The sequence below is a fragment of the Psammomys obesus genome, unplaced genomic scaffold, assembly GCF_907164565.1.
Source record: "Psammomys obesus unplaced genomic scaffold, mPsaObe1.curated_primary_1811, whole genome shotgun sequence".
Lineage (NCBI taxonomy): Eukaryota > Metazoa > Chordata > Mammalia > Rodentia > Muridae > Psammomys > Psammomys obesus.
The window spans coordinates 1873956-1891986 of record NW_026592710.1 but is presented as its reverse complement, the minus strand read 5'-3'; the positions used below and the strand labels follow the sequence as shown (position 1 = coordinate 1891986).

The window sequence follows — 18031 nt, the reverse complement described above, 5'->3', positions numbered from 1 at the left end:
GGCTCTCCTTATTGGGACAGTCTGGGCGGGGCCGAAGGCGGAACGGGCGTGGCCTGGACTGGGGGGGGGGGCGAAGAGGGGCGGGGGGCGGGGGGGGAGGGGGCTGGGGTCGAGGCGGGGGCGGGCGGCGGGCGGCGGGCGGGCCTGACGTCGGGGGCGTCCCGCTCCGAGTCCGCACTCCATCACTCCTGGCTAGTGCCTGGCCGCGCGGAGCGGAGCGCGAAGGTCTTGGAGCTCGGGGCGGCTGCACCATCCGCACCTGCGGGGACCTCGCGCCTTGCCCCAGGCGCGGCTCGGTTGCGGTGCTCCGCTGTCCTCTGGGCATGGCGCGCGTGAAGACGGGTTCTCCCGACTGCACCGGCCGCCTGTGAGCCGGAGAGCCGAGGACCGAGCGTGAGCGCGACCGCGCGCACGATGCCTGTCCGGGCGGAGGTGCACACGGCTTGGCGCACGGTGGCCCTGGCGCTTCTGCTACTCCCCGCCGTGCCTGCAGCCTCCCCGCCGCGCCCCCCGCGCCCGCTGCAGCCAAGCATGTGAGTAGCGTGAGTCGCGAGGCCCCGGAGGCGACGCTGACCCACAGGGCTCGGGGCTTTGTCCCTGGGGCCCCAGAACAATGGGCTCTTTGCCTTAAACTGAGGAGGATGGTCTAGACGCGGGGTCCCAGGTTGAATTTGGGGCCCTCGGCTCTGCCTCAGGCCCACTAGCCTCCCGGTTCCCGCCTCTGCAGTGAGGGTCCTGCAGACTTAGGCGGATGCCAAACTTTGGAGAGGTGAGGAATCCAAGCCCCTGCCGCGCAGGGTCCAGCTGGGGAGCCGGCTTGGAGGCGGCGGAGAGGAAGCAGCCTAGTCCCACTTCCTCCCCAAGCTGGTCTCCTGGGGTCTGGGGGCCTGCGCAGGGGCGGGGGTGCCCAGAGGGGGCTGCCAGAACTGGTTTGTGTGTTAAACACGTGCACTCTGGGGCCGCGGGAGAAGGAATTCAGCACTAGAATGGGCAGGAAGAGAGGGTCAGGGAGCCAGCGGCGACGGATTTAATTTTGAAAGATGATTCCCCAGCAGGCCGGTTAGCGGTCTCTCTCAAACTGCAAAACGATCCCTCTGTTGGCCTCAAAGGAAAACTGGTGCGAAGTGAGACCAAATGGACGAGGTGCCTGGATGAGAGGCCTGCCGCCCCCACCAGGCCCTTCCTGCAGGATGCAAGGTGGGGGCCTTGCAAACTTGGCAAGGCGGTTGGGGAGGTGGGGAGTGGACGGGGGCTGGGGCCAGGGCCCCTTCAGGCCGGAGTTGGGGCTTCCTCTCTGCCAACTCGGGCACCCTTTGGGCCACAGAAGAGACTTGTTGCTCGTCCAGGGCTGGCGCCGATAGAGCCACCAGGTACCTGGCCTTGAGGACAGAGCTGTGACTTCCTGGGGAAATGAGAGGACAAGCTTCCCTCAGGACCTCCACCCTGGGTCTTGCGTTGGTCTTTGTGGTCATTGTTAAGGAGAGCTGGATCTGAGTTGGGGGCTTCTCACCCATGAATGGAAGCAACCTGTGTCCCTGTCTTCCGCAGCCTCTTAACTGTGAGTTTGCCCAAAGGGAGCTTCAGCCCCAGAATGACTGGCAGTCAGCATCGTGAGCTAGGGCTGCAGCCTGCTTGCCCCTTTCTGGTTGAGAGGGGCTGCAGACGCAGGCTTCCTGATGTCTGTCCTTCCGGGCAGATGGATGCAGTCAGGCACATGTGGGAACTGTTGGCTGCCCACACCAGGCTCTGTCCACTCCTGCTGATCTCCTTGGGAATGGAGCCAACGGCTTGCTGCCTGGGTCCTGCTCACCTGGGCCCAGGAAGCCTTAGCTTGGAGCTAGCTGTGAAGCTAGCTGTGAATGGGTAGCAGGAGAGCCTGTCCCTTCCTGCTTGATGTGTTTTCCAGAGCCTGCCTTCCCTTTCTGCAGTGGGAGCTACATCTTTGGGGCCTGTGCGCCCACTTCCTGGCCCCTCTGTGTCCCAATAGGCCTCTGTTCTCAGATTGTCGTTTTGGGTGGGTCGGAGTTCCAGGTTGGCCAAAAATCCTGGCTGTCTTCCCCACACCTGCATCTCTTTGGGATCTGTGCAGGGGCCCCAGCTGGCTGGGTCATTGAGGGAATTTCATATGGCCAGACCGATGGAGATATCTCGCTGAGCTTTGTAGAAGGAGCCGCTTAATTTGCTGAACAGGCAGCAGGTGGAAGCCATGAGAACCAGCTTTCAGAGGTGACCTTGCAGGTTTGCTCTCAGCTCCCCAAAACTCAGAAGAGCAGGGTGGGGCGCAGGGAAGGCAGCGTAGAAAATATTTCTTCCTGGCTGATCCTTTCTGCCTTCTGTCTTTCCCTCCTGGGGAGTTCTGACTAGCTGGCAGGGCCTGGCACAGCTGCCACACCTCTTGGATCCGTATTCAGCACTGATAGCAGCTGAATTTTCGTGGCGCATTGTCCTCCTGCGCATAGCTGCCTACAGCTGGGAGCAGAGTGGCAGTTCAGGGAGCCTGAGACAGACAGCCCTCCTGGCCCACCAGTGGAGAGGAGGCTCCGGCCATGGGAGAGAAAGCCAACAGGACAGCCATCTGCAGATGTTCAGCAGGCAATGGCACCATACCCAGGCGCACTCAAGCCTGTACCCTGAGGGACCAGGGCATACCCTCTCTACTGGTAGGCCAGGAGGGCTGTCTCAGGCTGCTCAGCACTGCCTCTGTGCTCCCCAGGCTGGCTTCTGGGCTGAGTGGGTTTGGAGACATAAAAACAGTCACTGACTTGGGTATGGTTGGATAGTGGCTGGATCTTTGATTTTCTATTTACTAATTTCTGCTTTTCCCCATCCCGACCCCTGGGTCATGTCCACCTACCCCTATGTAGTCTGAGGATGCCAGGGAGCACTGAGATAGCAGGCGTGAGGGAGGGCATGGAGAGAACATTTCTGGGGCCTAGGACTTGGGGACCAGCCTAAGCCCCAACCAAGGCCTGCGGGTGCCCTCTACTCTGAGCTCCCGGGCTGCCCGAAGGGGACAGACAGTTCTGCCTACCTTGAAGATTCTTCGAGGCAATTGTCCTGTGCAGCACAGGATCCTGGTGGAAGATGCTGGCCCACCATCCCTTCTCAGCCCCCTTGCTCTGGAGTCCAGAGTGATTGCCAGGTGGGCAGTTTACCGAGGCATAGGCACAAGATGGTTGGACACCTGGCACAGGTGTGGAGGCATGGCTGGCGCCAGCCAGCTGTGGGTAACAGAGAAGCTGAATGCCACTGTCCTTTTTTCCAGGCCACACGTGTGTGCAGAGCAGAAGCTGACCCTGGTGGGCCACCGGCAGCCCTGTGTGCAAGCCTTCAGCCGCATGGTGCCTGTGTGGAGATCGGGCTGTGGGCAGCAGGCATGGTGTGTTGGCCAAGAGCGCAGGTACGGGGCAGAGAGCTTATCTATCAGGGACCCGTTCTCAGTGAGGGCCAGGCAGCTAGGCCTGGGGCACCACCTCCACCTGAGACCCCTCACTGAGCACATGGACTCTCAGCCCCAGATTCTAGCAGGCCAGCTGCGGGGCACTTGTGGGACTTGGGAGGACCCTGTGGGGGAGGAGTGCCGCTTGGCCAGAAGGTAGAGTTCCTGCTCAGCCAGCGGAGGTCCCAGCTGGAGGTTGTTGCCACCTGACCCCTGGGCCTAGTGCCCAAGCCTGTGGTTAACTTATTGCTCAATGTTTTATTTAAAAATCAAACTTAGGGAGTGCCTTTGCATAGCTCTCCTCTTCGGGGCCTGCCTGAGGGAAGCTGGGCAGTGGAGAACAGCACTGTAGGAGAGGTTGGGTGCTAAGGGAAAGCGAGCGTTGGCTGCAGCCCTGGCTAGGTGGAGGTGTGTGTCTGAGGGGGACAGGAACGGGGTGCTCGGGGGAGGGGCTTGGTGCTGCTGCTTCTCTTGGGTCTGGGGTTCACGGGGCACCTGGGCCTGCTCTATCTGAGCTAGGCACTCCAGGGGCTATTTCAGCACTCAGTGTTTGTTTGCTGTCCATAGGGCTTGTGTAGAGATGGGAAAAGTACAGTAGCATTCTTTCTCAAGGACTGTTGTCTCCTCGCCCAGGACAAACCATGGTGATGTCTGGAGGTGGTGAGGGGCTACAGCCCTGGATGGGGCATGCTGCTCAGGTGTGCAGAGCCCAGCACAGCCCCTTCCCGTGGAGTGCCAGGTCAGGAGACTGAGGGGCCCTGAGGGAAGGAGAAGGCTCCCATTCTCAGAGGTCAACATTTTGTACCTTCCGTCCAGCCTTCACACGGCCATGGGTGTCCATGTTTAGGAAGCAGGGTTTGCTCCTCTTGGCTGTGTTTCCCTGTCCACAGCCTGTGCAGGATGCTCTTTCTGGAAGCAGGTGGAAGCTGCTGAGGCCCTGAAGCTGGAGGTTCTGTGGCCGTCAACCTTTATAGGTTGGAAGGGACTGGATGTGGCAGCATTTCCAAAGGGGCTGATGACCTCCAGCCTCCTGGCATGGTATCCTCAAGAGTCCTACTGTCTGGGAGGACCACACTTTCCTGGCTGTGTTGGGGGAGGGCAGAGTGCTGCTGAGTAGGCAGGGACAATGGTCTGTTTGGTGTAGTGTGAGTCAGGGCGTTCTGGATCTCTCAAGATGGCTTGTGCCCAGAGATCCCCATCATACTGTCCAGCTCAAGGCATCTGGTGCCCTTCACCCACCCTCAGCCCCAGGTGGGGTAGGGGTCCCAGGTGGCATTTTGGGTTCTGGGCTCCAGGTGGGGACCAAAGCCCTGTGGGTGGGCAGCTGTCTACCATTGCTGAGGCCATCCTCTTTGCTGGACACTGGCCTGTTTTCCTCCTTCCCCCCTCTGCCTCAGTGCCTATGGAGGAGGAGGGATCCAACCGTGGAGGTCAGGACATACACAGCAACCACGCTCCCCTCAGCTCCCAGTGCACAGCAAACATAGGCATGCTGGGAAGTTCTCCCAGTAGCTGGCCTGCTGTGGTGGCCCCAGCACATCCCTCAGCCACACCCCTTTCTGTAAAGTGCTTGATCCAGTGGACACCACTTCGTTCCCCCTCGCCATGTCTGGGTCCCAGAGCCCTCCGGCCTTGTCTCTCTTCCCAGGCTCATGAGCAGAGCACACAATGGGACATAATCTAAGCGTGGCCTGAGTGGCACCCGTGTTGAATATGGGAGTGACGTCAGCATCAAGGGGGTGGGGCACAGTGGCCTCTGCTAGTGGGCTCTGCCAGTGGGCTCTATTTTCAGCTTCACTGGCCCTACAGCAGGCTGAGCCTGTAACTCACCCAAGTGTGAGAGCCCCTTGTGGTGTCCAAGCCCTGAGGGACATCACTTCCCGTTATCACGTCAGGCTTTGACCACGCTGTGACCGTGCTGCTATGGAGGGTTTCTCTGTTTCTGTCTTTCACTCTTTCTTTGGTTAAGGAGCTGGAGACGGGCTACTTGGCTAGGCTGGCTGACCAGCGCGCTCCTTGGCCCACCCCCTCCTCCAGTTCTGGGCTTATGTGTACGTGTAGCCACGCTGTTTACATGGACTTTGTGGGTTAGAGCTTTTGTCGTCTTGCTTCTACAGTAGGTGCTCTCACCTGCTGAGCCATTTTTCTAGCCTCTAGGTTTTTGTTTTGTGTTTTGGGGGACCTTCTCCAGCTCTTGTGTGGCCTACCTGGCAGACATCCCAGGATGCACTCAGGATGCCAGCTCTCAGTCTGAGTGTGCTTGACCAGGGTAAGGACTTGGTATGTATTGTATTGACCTGGCTGAGGCTAAGGTGACTGCCTAGGCCAGGACCCACACGTGGCCAAGCCCTGGTGGCTCCTGTCTTTAGATAACGAGCTCTTGGTGTTGGTGTGTGGCTTCATCAGTAACGGGTGAGGATATACTGATACCTGAGAGGCCAGGGGGACTTCAGAGTCTCACTGTGGGAGAGTCTTTCCTGAGAGGTCAGATAGATAACCACGCCACCAGGCTGGGAGCTCTCCAGGCTACATGAAGAGGTTCTTTGAGGGGCATGGGAAGAGTCACTCTGAGAAGAGAAGGAAAGTAGGAGGAATTGAAGATGGCTGGCATTCAAATCAGGGGGTCTATGCCCCTCTTGGAAAGCCCAGACTCATGAGCACTATGGCTTCCATTCTGACATAGCCAGAGCAAGTTTCTGTTCTGGTCTCTGAAGCCTCCATCCCTACGTGCAGAGCCCCTGTGAGCTGGTACTATATGAAGGGGAGCTGGGTTTGGTTCTCATGGCTGCCTGGCCTCACCAAGAGTCTCTTCCTTCAGGGGCCTTGTAGAGGAGTGTCCAGGGAGCCCCATGTAGCCCAGCCTGTCTGCAGCCCAGGCAAGGGGATAAATATTTACGATGGCCAGGCTCTAGTGCTCCGCTCCTGCCAAATATTGTTCACGCTGTGGTCGGTTTCTGTCCAGGCAAGTGGTTTCATGTCCTGCCAAGGTGGTATTTTGTAAGGCACTCCCAGAGTTTCTGTGTGAAGAGTCTGTGCAGGAACACACGCTTCCGGGAAGCAGCCTCAGCCTTGTTTATTGGGCCGAGCCCAGGGCCACATGGTTTCCCGTATACTGGCCCCAGAGAGCACAGCCTGGTTTGTCACCTGCAGACACAGCCTCGAGGGTCCTGGACCTTGTGGCTGTTGCCCAGCAGGCTGCAGGCTGCTGGAGGAAGCTGGAGTCACCAACTTCTCTCTGCCTGTTCTTTCCTCCCCCTGCCTCTGATCCCTCTTTGTCTGTGTCGCCTTTGCAGTCTGTCTCTACAAACACAGACTCCACAGTTGTAGGGTCCAAGCTGTAAGTTCTGTGTTCCTTTCCTAGAGCCGCTGTGACAAATGCTGACAAATCAGGAGGCCTAAAAGCAGCTCTGGAGAGGCCTGAGGAGATGGCTCAGTTGGTAAATTATTTGTCACACAACTGTAAAAACTTGAGTTCATATTCCTAGAACCCACATTTTAAAAATGCTAGGCATAGCATTACACACCTGTACTCCCAGTGCCAAAGAGGGAAAAAAAGACAGATCTCTGGCCAGCCAGTGTAGCCGATTAGTGAGCTACAGGTTCAGTGAGAGACTCAAAAAAAAAAAAAAAAAAAAAAAGATTGAAGAAGACACTCAGCATTGTCCTTGTCTTCACATGTACATGACACATGTATGTGCACCCTACACATAAAATAAAAATAAGACAAACCAGTTGCTTAACCTGGAAGTGTCTGTACAAGAGCAGTATGGGGTGAGGTTCAGAGGGAGCGCCTGCCCCGGCGCCCGCTCTGGGGCCGCCAGCTGTCCTGTCAGGCCTATCTCAGGGGTCAGTTGCCCCATCACTCAGGCTCTCCTTGTTGGAGTCTCAGCAGGATGCCATTCGCTGTTCCCAGTGTGACCCCATCGTGTGATTATAGGTTAAACAGATTTTGTTCCCTAGTCAAGTCCATTATAGGTGGGCATGGATTTGGGGTGGTCAGTGCTCAAACTTAGTGTCAGAAGTGACAGAGTGGATGGAGCGGACAGCCAGCAGCCGCCACTCTCTGTCTTACTGGTCATCACTAGAGCTGGGGAGAGTGGAGCCTCCAGTGACCCTGTGGGCTATTAGTTGACCCTGTGAAGAAGGCAGATACTTTGGAAGACAGAAGGAGCTGGGCACTGGTATGTGGGATACCAGTTCCCTGGGCACTTTAGCCTCTTTACCTGGCATTGACAAGCACCTATCTTCGGTGTGGTGAGAGCCCATGTGCTGGCTCCGGGATGATGTAATGATCACACACCTTGTCTCTTATGTTCCAGGACTGTGTACTATATGAGCTACAGGCAGGTGTACACCACAGAGGCCCGCACTGTGTTCAGGTGCTGTCCCGGCTGGAGCCAGAAGCTTGGCCAGGAAGGCTGCCTCTCAGGTGAGTGTCCACCTCTCTCAGCTGGTACCGGGCCATCTCTGTACCAAGGCATGTGTGATGGGGAGCATGTGCTTGGCCTCGACTCTCCGGTGGCTGGCCCATGGCTTCTGTACTCCGAGACCCTGCCCTCAGCCACGGACCTCCAGTTCTGTCTACCCAAGACTGTCAGCAGAATTCAGACGGAAGGGCCAGTGGATTCCCAGCTTAGTCTGCTAGAACAACTGTAGGAGGCAGAGCTAGCCTGGTGCTGATACAGGCGGGGGTAGGTGGGAGGGGGAGGCAAACCTGAGCATCTAGCCATGTCAGGGACAAAGGAACAGGCTTCTGGCCATGGAGCATGGCTGTGGCAGCTGCTGGAGAGGCCTTGGCCTGCAGAAATGGGACAGGTGGCTGGCAGGTGGATGTGGGGACAGGTGGCTGGCAGGTGGATGTGAAGACAGATGGCTGGCAGGTGGATGTGGAGACAGTGGCTGGCAGGTGGATGCGAAGACAGTTGGCCCCCAGGCAAGAGTGGTGTTCCTCTGAAGAGGTCATCCCTGACGTCACTGGGGTGGCTGGGACTCACACTCCTTACCTTGAAGGTTAAGCATGGTGGGCTCTGGCTCTCTCATATCTCCACCATTAGAGACTTAGTTGCTCATCCTGAGATGAACTCTAGTGAGAAATAGGGAAGGGAGAAGGGATGCTTGCTGATTTTTTTCCGGGAGGGAAATGAGTCACCCTCCGGAAGAGAGAAGAAGGGAGAGGACAGGAGGCCAGCTTGGAGGTGACAAGATTGGGCTGCTGGCCAGCACTCTCTCAGGTTGGGGTGTTCTGGCCTGACACCAGTATCTCCTTCCTCTCTGTGTCTCCTGCTTCCTGTGGCTTATAATGGGGCACAGGCATCAATGTCTAGGGCCCCTGGGCTTCTCCTCTGAGGAGGGGGTTCCCTGGGCCTGCCAGAGAAGTTGCTAATAATGGAATGAGACAATGGAGAAGCACAGAGCATGGCTGCATGGGAGGCAAGTGGGGACAGGGCTAATGTACAGCTTTTTGTGGGGATGCTTGGAGCAAGATGGTACGGTGTGGAAGGAGAACAGGGCAGCCTGTAGCCGCCTGTCTCCTCTGAGTCATGAGTGGGGTCTGCTGAACATCCCGGGGTAACAGTGGGCAGAGGCAGGCCAAGCCAGGCTTGATCCTCCTGTACAGGCTGGCTGTCTCCCTGCTGTGGGGTGGCATCAGGGCACAGGTGCTGGCTCTTGTGGGCAGGGAGGTCATCATGACAGGGAGTGTCTGTAGCAGTGCTGTGAGTATGGCCATTGCCCACTCGTAGAACCTTAGGGAGCTCAGGTGGCTCCCTAGGCAGCTGGCAGAAGCAGTGGATTCTGGCCAGCGAGCCCCGCAGGAGCTCCACCCAGAGCCTGCGATTCCTTAGTTGGTTGTTTCTAAGCTTGTTTTCAACGAAGCTCTTTTGCTTCCGCGTGTGACCTTGTTTGTTTAATGGTCCCAGCAGAGCCTACGGTTCAGCATCCCTGTCTCCGGATGCTCGGGCCTTCCTTGTTTATCACAGTCTGGTTCCCATCCTTGAGGGCTGGTGGAGGTGTGACCCTGGGCCTGTGTCCTCCCTCGGGGCTGCAGGCCCAGTGTTTCCTGGTGGCCACAGACTCCTTCCTTTGTCCACCAGTTTCTACACTAGCTACTCAGTGCCAGTGCTTGTTGGGGGACCTGGCAGGGACAGCGCCAGCTTGGGGAGCCCGTGGCCTGGTGGGGAGGCTGGGTGTAAGCAGAGGCAAGCATTCCGGGGTGGCTGGTTGGCAGGGCAGGGTTCGGTCGTGGTGTCTGCCCCACGTCAAGTTTGTGTTCCGTCTCCACGCTTTCCTCAGGAGCTGGCAGTATGTGGTGAGTCAGAGCCTCGGGGTCGCCGTGCCCGCTGCTCTGAGGCCCTGTAGTGGGGGTGTTGTTCCAGGCAGGCCCTGGGGCTCCTCTTGGTTTTATGGGAGAGACCCCGAGGATAAAGGGAGTGGTACCGTGACCCCAGTCTGATGCAGGCAGAAATGTGGGATAAGTAGCTGCTAAGGGTCTCCATACCCACCCTGTGGGAGCCAGGCAATGGAGGCAAGAAGACCCGCGTAACAGAAGCTTTGCTTTCCCTAAAAACTCAGTTATGTTATGTAAATACATTTTTGTTTTAATCCCAAGACTGGGATTTTAGTTTGGGCTTTAGTTTGTGCACAGCTGATAATTGCCCCGTGTGGGGCCTGGTCTTTGCCAGCTGGTACCGGCCTGGCCTGCCTTGTGCAGTACGGAGAGGTTGAGGACTGAAGGGGATAAATGTGAGAGCCCAGGAAGGGTAAGGGTGGCCGTTTAGAGAGACCAGAGATGGACGACGTGGTGGCCTGGAGAGACACAGGAAAAATGATTGGTGTGGATAGACTGAGGAGACTGTTTGCTGCATTTGCTGTTGATGGAGATTGGTATTGATCCAAAAGAAACCACCTAAACAGCCGGGAGAGTAGAGTGCTTTACACCCATCTCTCCACTAACCTCCTCCCTCTCTCACCTAGGGTTAAGGAGTTGGTAGAAGGGAAATAAAGGCTTAAATACCCCAAATAAAATAGCGTTACCCTAGGTTAGTTCCCTCCCTGATCTGTGACCTGTGGCGTGTCAGCCCCCAGGACCTTGGCTTGTCACAAGAGTGACAAAGGCCATCTCAGAACCTCGGGTGTAATGAGTGACTTCTCATGGACACTGCTCAGGGTCCACAGTAGGAGCTCAGGTAGCGCCCACTTTGTCCAGTCATTATTAAAGGAGGTCCACATACCTGTTAGCAGTGGGGGTGAGAGCACACGGGTCACATTACTGAGGGTTCAGGTGCAGGTTCAGGCGGATCTGTGTCAAGCTGTGGCTTCCCGTCGGTGAAGTCTGGGGATTACCTGCCATGGTGGCTTAGCGGCTAAGGCTAGCTCTTTGCTTGTCTGTGAGGTCTGTGGAGCTCAGATACTCGCAGAGGCTCCCTTGAAGCTGCCTGGCTCTGCGTTCCTCCATCCTGTGGGCTAGGGATCCTGAGTAGCCACCTTCCGGCTTTGCTGTAAGCTTCCCACTGTTGCCAGTGAGAGACCAGGGCAGGTGCAGGTGGAGAGGGCTTCCGCCTTAGAGTGGAAGTCTCGGGCTCTTCATAGTACCTGGAGCCCTTAGAGGTTCTGACTCCCTTCTGTCAGGTGTGAACATGAGCAACTGCCCATAGTTCCCTCCCAGTCAGCGTGCCAGGTAGGACCAGTGAGAACTAGCTGAGGTCAGAAGTCCTCATGCAGGAGAGATAGAAGCTCATTTATTTCAAGGGCTGGGGTATGCCTTCCTCTTCCTCCATCACCTCCAGCCCCTCCCCAGCCATTGTGAAGTTTCCTTGCTTCATGTGACCTGGAAACTGTAGGAGGACAGTGTCTCTGAGGGGGCTCATTCAGCCTGGCACTGTTTGTGCAGGGGACGATGGAGTGATGGAGGCCAGAGAATGGCAGGAAGCCGCTAATGGGGTTGTGATTTCTCCCAGGTCCATTTATGAGATTGTGGCTGGGAGGTGACCAGAAAGAAAAAGTGTTGGGTGGGGTGTCAGCTTCCCAGAGCCCTGTAATGTGGGTGTGGCTGGCCCGTGCCCCTTCCTACTGTTCTGCCTTCTGCTTCCTGTTTCTCAACTCCACTCTTGTTAGGTGACAAGTTTTGCTCCGACCCTCCTAATGTCTAAACCATAGCTGCTCAGAGCCTGTGTTGGCGCTCTCCGCCTTCCACGGAAGGAGGGAGTGTATGTCACAGCCAACACGGTGCCTGTCCTCAGCAACTGACCCCAATCCCGCTGCATCTAGTCCCTGAGACCTCCTGGGGTGAAGCCCCAGCTTATGACCCCCCTTCCACTCTCTGTGACGGCTGGACCCAGTGTGGGCTGAGGAGCCCAAAGGTCAAGAGCTGCCTCAGCTCCGTGGGGTATGACGGCTACTGTGACAGACCTCTGCAAGAGAGTCCAGGCAGCTCTCTCTCTCTCTGTAGCCTTGGCTTGGCTGGCCTGGAATTCACCACGTAGACCAGGTTAACCTTGAACTCACAGAGATCTTCCTGCCTCTGCCTCCTGGATACTGGGCTTAAAGCTGTGAGCCACCTCCTCCTCTCCCTCCCCGCTCTCCTTTGAAGACAATCTGGTATATCCGAGAATGGCCTCAGACAGCTATGCCACTGAGGATGACCTTGAACTTCTGATCCTCCTGCCTCCATCTACTAAGTCAAAGGGATTACAGGCATGCCTGGTCTGTGTGGTGTTGAGGGTCAAGCCTTGTGCATGTTAGGCAAGCTCGCATCTAACAGATACCTCGGGCTGCCAGCTTTCTGTAGGATATCTATTGGGTTCCCAAGACAGACTGTTACAGTGTGTCTCACTGCAGGCCACGGGCACCTTCCGAAGGATCATGGCGCACAGTGCCTCAGTGCGTGTGTCGGTAATTACCAGTGTGGGCAAGCCACTCCACTGTTGCCATGGCACAGAGGAAGTATGGGGCGGGGCACGTGGCCTCCTGGGAGAGTGGGCAGTTCTCTTGAGTGAGAAGTGTGATGGCAGATGTGGGGGGAGGCAGGTCGAGCTGGAGCGGTTGGAGAAAGCCTTGCCCAGGTCCATGGTCGTCTGCGTGTGAAGGTGTGCAGGTGTGTGTACCTGGTAGGAGTCCCGGCGGATAGTGGGTGTGAGGTACAGCACCAGGGAACGAGGCAGGAGTTAACAGAATGCGTGGGGATGGTGGGGGGGGGCTCCTGTGGCTGGGGCAGCAGAGGCAGCTGAGCGTCCTGCAGCATCTTACCCTGCTAGAGGTTCGTTTTCAAAGATAAAAAAAAAAAAAAATGAACTTAGGGCATAAAGGGTTTGTGCTGGTTTGTTTTCTATCAGTGTGACACAAGCCAGAGTCATCTACGGAGATGGGGCCTCAGCTGAGCAAGTGCCCTCATCAGGCTGACCTGCGAGCAGGTCCATGGGCATTTTCTTGACTCATGAGTGAGGTGGGAGGGTCCAGCCCTCTGTGGCGGTGCCACCCCTGGGCAGGTGGCCCCACATGGATTAGACGCCTAGCCTGTGTGAACCACTATGTAAGCTCAAACAGTCCCTCTCCTCCTCAGGTTGGGGTCTCATCACAGCCATAGAAAGCTAAGTAAAGCAGGGTCTGCCCAGCTCCCAATTCCCTGCTACAGTCCTTCACTGCAAACAGGTCAAGGCAAGACCTCCAAGCAGTGAGTTACATACACAGTGAAGAATGGGGGAGAGAGAGACAGGGGTAGAGATAGAGAGAGACAGAGACAAAGAGACAGAGCAAGAGTGAGACAGAGAGAGCAAGAAAGAGACAGAGGCAGAGAGAGACAGACAAAGAGAGTGAGAAAGAGACAGAGCGAGAGAGAGAGAGAGAGAGAGAGAGAGAGAGAGAATGCATGCGTGGGAGTGCTCAGCTCTCTTTTTTTTTTTTTTTTTTTTTTTTTTTTTTTTCCTGAAATGAAATGACGCTGCCCACATCTAGGTGGACCTTTCACCTCGATTAACCTAACCAAGACAGTCCCTCAGGGGCACGCCCACCAGCCATCACAGTCCAGGCAGTTCCTCACTGAGGCTCTCTTCCCAGGAGTCTGGATTGTGCTGAGTTGGCAAAACTAGCCCTCAGGGCTGCTAGCCATAATCTGGGCCCGTGTCGACCACACCACCTCTCCCAGCTGCTTGTGCCCGGCTCTGTGTTACCCGTGGCATGTGGGCACTTCGCTCTCACCCTGCCTCTGTCTGGACCTGACCTAGACTCCGCTTTGTGCGAGGGACACGCCAGTGTGTGTAGGAGACACCAGAGTCTATCATCTCCGTCTTGATGCTGACCCCATTTTCCAGCAAGTCCACATTGTAAGGTCCCTTACAGGTCTAGAGTCTTTGCTGGGTGTCATTCAACCAGCCACATGGTGCAGGCTCTCAACACTGGGCAGACGGAGTCAGTAGGTGGGAGCCTGGGCTGCGGGGGGCTGGTGTAGGGCCTAGGCAGGAGAGGTGCTGGAGTGTGGCCAAAGTAGCTAAGGGAGAGAGGAGCAGATGGAAAGGGAACCCAGATCTACTCCACCTCCAAGAAGCTGGACGCCGGGGCCTCTCCTGCCCTGGTCCCTGCCTGTGCTTTGTATGTCTGGGGGAAGAGACCTCAGGCTCTTGACTCTGCTCAGGCAACTGCAGTCTGCAGGACGCTCACTGTGGCCATGCAGGCTTCCTCAGGTCCTGGCCTTCCTGGCCACTCACACCTGCCTCCTTGGTGCTAGGAAATGGGAAATGACATGTCAGGTTGTCCGGAAAAGATGTCAGGCATTTTCTTGGGAAAGTTCATGGCCAGGTGGAGGCACCTGTCGCGCTGGGGACCAGGAGGCACTGTGTTGCTGGTGTGTGTGCCCCTGGTGTGTGTCCTGGCAGCCTGGCACTTGATCTTGGATGCCGAGGGATGACCTGGCGAGGGTGCCACCTACCGCCAAGGGTGCCCGGCTGCTGGAGCATCAGGCGGGTGGCCACTGTGGATCTTCTCCTGGGACATCTGGGTCTCTCTGGATGGCTTCTCAGGGGTATGCCAGAGGAGCTGCAGGAAGGCCATTTGGACTCCAGCTCCCCTCCACTTCCTGCGCTAGCTTCTGCTTTTCCTTTTCTGTTTCCGTTCTGGCCGCCTGTCAGCCCTGCTCCCCTGTGTGGGAACTGGATATGCCAGCTCCCAGGACCCGGGCCTCTCTTCCTCCACACGGTCGAGGGACCTTCCCAAAGGGCCCTGCTGTGCTGCTGTGACCTCCTCTTGCTCGTTCCTTTAGGTAGCGTAGATCACCTGACCACAGAGTCCCCCTCAGGCTCCTCCCACACACGTGTGCCCTGACCGAAGGCCACCCTGGTGAACTGCCGTATTCTCCACGCTGAGATGCCCACCCACTCGTGTGCTCACTTGTATGTGCTCATGTGCACATACGTGTTCTGTCACACTCCCTGTCTTAGGCAGTGTTCCAGTGCTGTGAAGAGGCACCATGACCAGATTAAGAAAAAATTCTTACATATATTACACCCCATCTGCAGTCTACCCTCCCTTCTCCTCCCCCAGTCTCTCCCTTCTACCTCTCTTCTCCCCTAGATTCACATCCCCTCCCCATCTCTCCTCAGTAAAGAGCAGGCCTCCCTGGGCCATCAACCAAACTAGCTTGTGAGCTAGGCATCACAAGCTCCGGTAAGCCCAGGAACATCCCATCATGTCTGGACCAGGAGACCCAGTAGGAGGAAAATGGTCCCACAAGCAGGCATAAGAGTCAGACGGCCCCACTCCCAATGTTAGGAGTCCAGAAGAACACCACACTACTCAGCCATGACGTATATGCAGAGGGCCTGGGTCAGACCCCTGCAGGCTGCCTGAACTCTGTGAGCTCCCATGAGTCCCAGATGGTTGATTCTGTGGGCCATGTTCTCCTGTGTGTCCCCGACCCCTCCGGTTCCTCCGATCCTTCCTCCCCACATACGGTATGTGCCCTTCTCTCAGGATGGGTGACTTGGGGCCCTTGCCCACTGGCATCTCAGATCCTGATGTGGACGTCAGTGTACTCACAGGCCCTGGGCCCTGGACTTGGCATTTCCAATAGCAGCTGCACTGCTCGCCATCCCGGGCCTCCCTTGCTGTGAGCTTGGCTGTCTCTGCGTCACCTCTGAATCCTCATGCGTCAGGGCACCTGTGCAGGAAAGATTGGTCTTTTGGCCACTCTTTGTGGTCAGCTTTGTGGCCTAGTGGCCACCTGAAGCTGTGTTCGTTGAGAGGTAGGTAAGCTGGGGTGGACTCCTCTCCTGGGAGGAGCAGAGGTTGGTTGCTTAGAGCTAGGGAGTGCCAGGTGGGGGAATGGGCTAGCGATAGAGTAGGGTATACAGGAATGGGTGTGTAGGACCAGTTTGAGGGGCTGGGTGTGCGCTAGAGTGTGCAAGGTAGGGTGTAGGTGGGGTGAGCGTGTAGGGCAAGGATGCAGAGTGGGTGGCTGTGAGGATTCCCTCTCTGGGGATCTGTAAGGAAATGTCTGCCCCCTCTTTCCAGCTACCCCAATGACAAACCAAAGTGAACAGGCAGCCTTAGGAAGCCATGAGTTACTGGGCTTGCGGAGCACAGTGGGTGCTCACCTGCAGGAGGCGGCAGCACCGGAGCTTTCTCCTGGCACGGGGACGATTGCCTAGCTGGGGCGCCTCCCACCCCGTTAACTCCCTGTCTGTGCACTGCAGCACCTCCTGAGGCAGGGAGCCTGGTGGCGTCAGGTCAGAACAGCAGGCAGATGGCCGGGAGGCACAGGAGGGCGGGCTCAACTCTCAGGTGGGTACCCAGCGAACCTTTCCCACCTTGTCCCATGAGGGGGACATGAGTAACTGACGGGCCTGGTCCTGAGGGTCTCTTGTAATTACCCCTGTTCTGAGGAAGATGATGGCAGCGGAAAGGGCCCCACAGCTCGGCCAGGTGTGCCAGCTTTGCTGTGCTGAACTGGGTATGGAGGCCTGAACGTGCTCAGTGTAGACGAGGGCCTGTGGGGCTGAGTGAGGGCCTGTGGGGCTGAGTGCCGGGCAGGGCCAAGTGTGTGAGTTCTGCTTTGGGATGGTCTCGCCCTCGTCCCCAGCCCCACAGTCTGCCTGCTCTCTTCTAAAAGCTGGGTTTGGGCGTCACAGACCTGGACTCACATATAGCTGGGGATATTTGACTAACCTCTCAATTATAATTGGTTCCAGTTTTGAAAACAAAAGCTGTATTTTCCTGGTTCCCCCAAATTCTTCATTTGAATGAGTGGTGCCTGTGGGCAGTGCAGGGAGAGGTCCCCAGGAATTGTGCCCTTGGCCTCTTCCCTCCCTCTTGCCATCCTCCCCATCCCCCACCACAAGTCAGCCTTTGCATTGTCTCACTGCTCCCTGCCGGGAAGCCTGTCTGCAGAAGCCTGGGAGGCCCCTGCAACACAAAGCAGGCCTGTGGAGTGGAGAGACAGGCCTTGGGCACGACCTGCAGCAGAGGACCACCACCAGCAGGAGACTGGCGGTGGCAGCACAAATCCTCTGCATGCTCATGGATGGCACCAGGGGCACAGCTGGCCCAGGCTGCCCTTAGCACCTGTGTGACCAGTGTGACAATCTCAGCCATTGGCTGCCGCTGCCCTCAGTAGGGGATGGGGGAAATCAGGAAGCAGGGGACAACTCAGGGCTGGTAACAAGGATGAGGTTGAAGGGGTGGGTGGCTGGAGTGACCGTAACGGTCCTGCTGCCTCTCACTCAGGAAGGACTAAAACTCTGGTCTTCTGTGCCGTTTTGGCCAGCACTAACAGTGAGGTGGGAAAGGAACCCAGGTGACGTCCTGCCCCGCGTAGGTCTTTAGGGCCAGGTAGATCCTCCATTTTACCAGAGCAGCTATGCACATCCTCACCCCCCAGGGATCCAACTCCATTCTGTTTCCCTCCCGAGCCATTACTGTGTGCTCTGCTCTATATGGGTGGGTGGGCAGCACCCCGTCCACCCCGGCGTCTTCTGGCGACCTGCGCTTTGCATGGCTGGCACTGAATAGGAAAAAGCCAAAACTTGTGCTCAGTCTGGGAGTTGGCGCTGCAGTGACAACTGTCCCCCTCTTGTGCCCATCGCGCCTGGCCTTGTGCAACCATGGCATCTTTGTGACAGGGCTTGCTCTAGGTAAACCAAGGCTGGGCCTTCTGTGGGCCTTCTCAGTCCAAGAAGCTTTTCTCTGGGGCTCCGCTTGGCCTCAGTTTCCTCACCTGTGAGAGACTGGCTGATCTGGTGTGTCTCTGAGGCTTGCACTGGAGTGACCAGTGGTCAGGGTGGTGGTGCTGACCAACAGAACTTGGATGGTGTCAGAGCTTCTGGGTGGAGGTGGGCCTGCCTGAGGCCCAGGAAGAGTGGGCAAGGGCCAGGAGGAGTTTCCAGAGTGGGAGGGTGAGTGAAGTTGGGAGCAGAAGTGAGAGACTAGGGCAAGAGCGTGAGGAGTCACAGATGGGAAGCTGGTGTGTGTGTGTGTGTGTGTGTGTGTGTATGTGTGTGTGAGTGTGTGTGTGTGTGTGTGAGTGTGTGTGTGAGTGTGTGTGTGTGTGAGTGTGTGTGTGTGAGTGTGTGTGTGTGAGTGTGTGTGTGTGAGTGTGTGTGTGTGTGT

General features: G+C 57.0%; 1 protein-coding gene across 1 annotated transcript in view; it reads left to right on the top strand.

The window, feature by feature from the left end:
- Positions 1-258: 258 nt before the first annotated feature.
- Megf6 (multiple EGF like domains 6) overlaps positions 259-18031 on the top strand; it is an 87404-nt gene continuing 69631 nt past the window's right edge. Inside the window, exons 1-3 of the mRNA XM_055615351.1 lie at positions 259-533; positions 3266-3400; positions 7759-7868. Of these exons, the coding sequence (XP_055471326.1) occupies positions 415-533; positions 3266-3400; positions 7759-7868 (364 nt within the window). The 5' untranslated portion in view covers positions 259-414. The remainder of the gene's footprint in view (positions 534-3265; positions 3401-7758; positions 7869-18031) is intronic.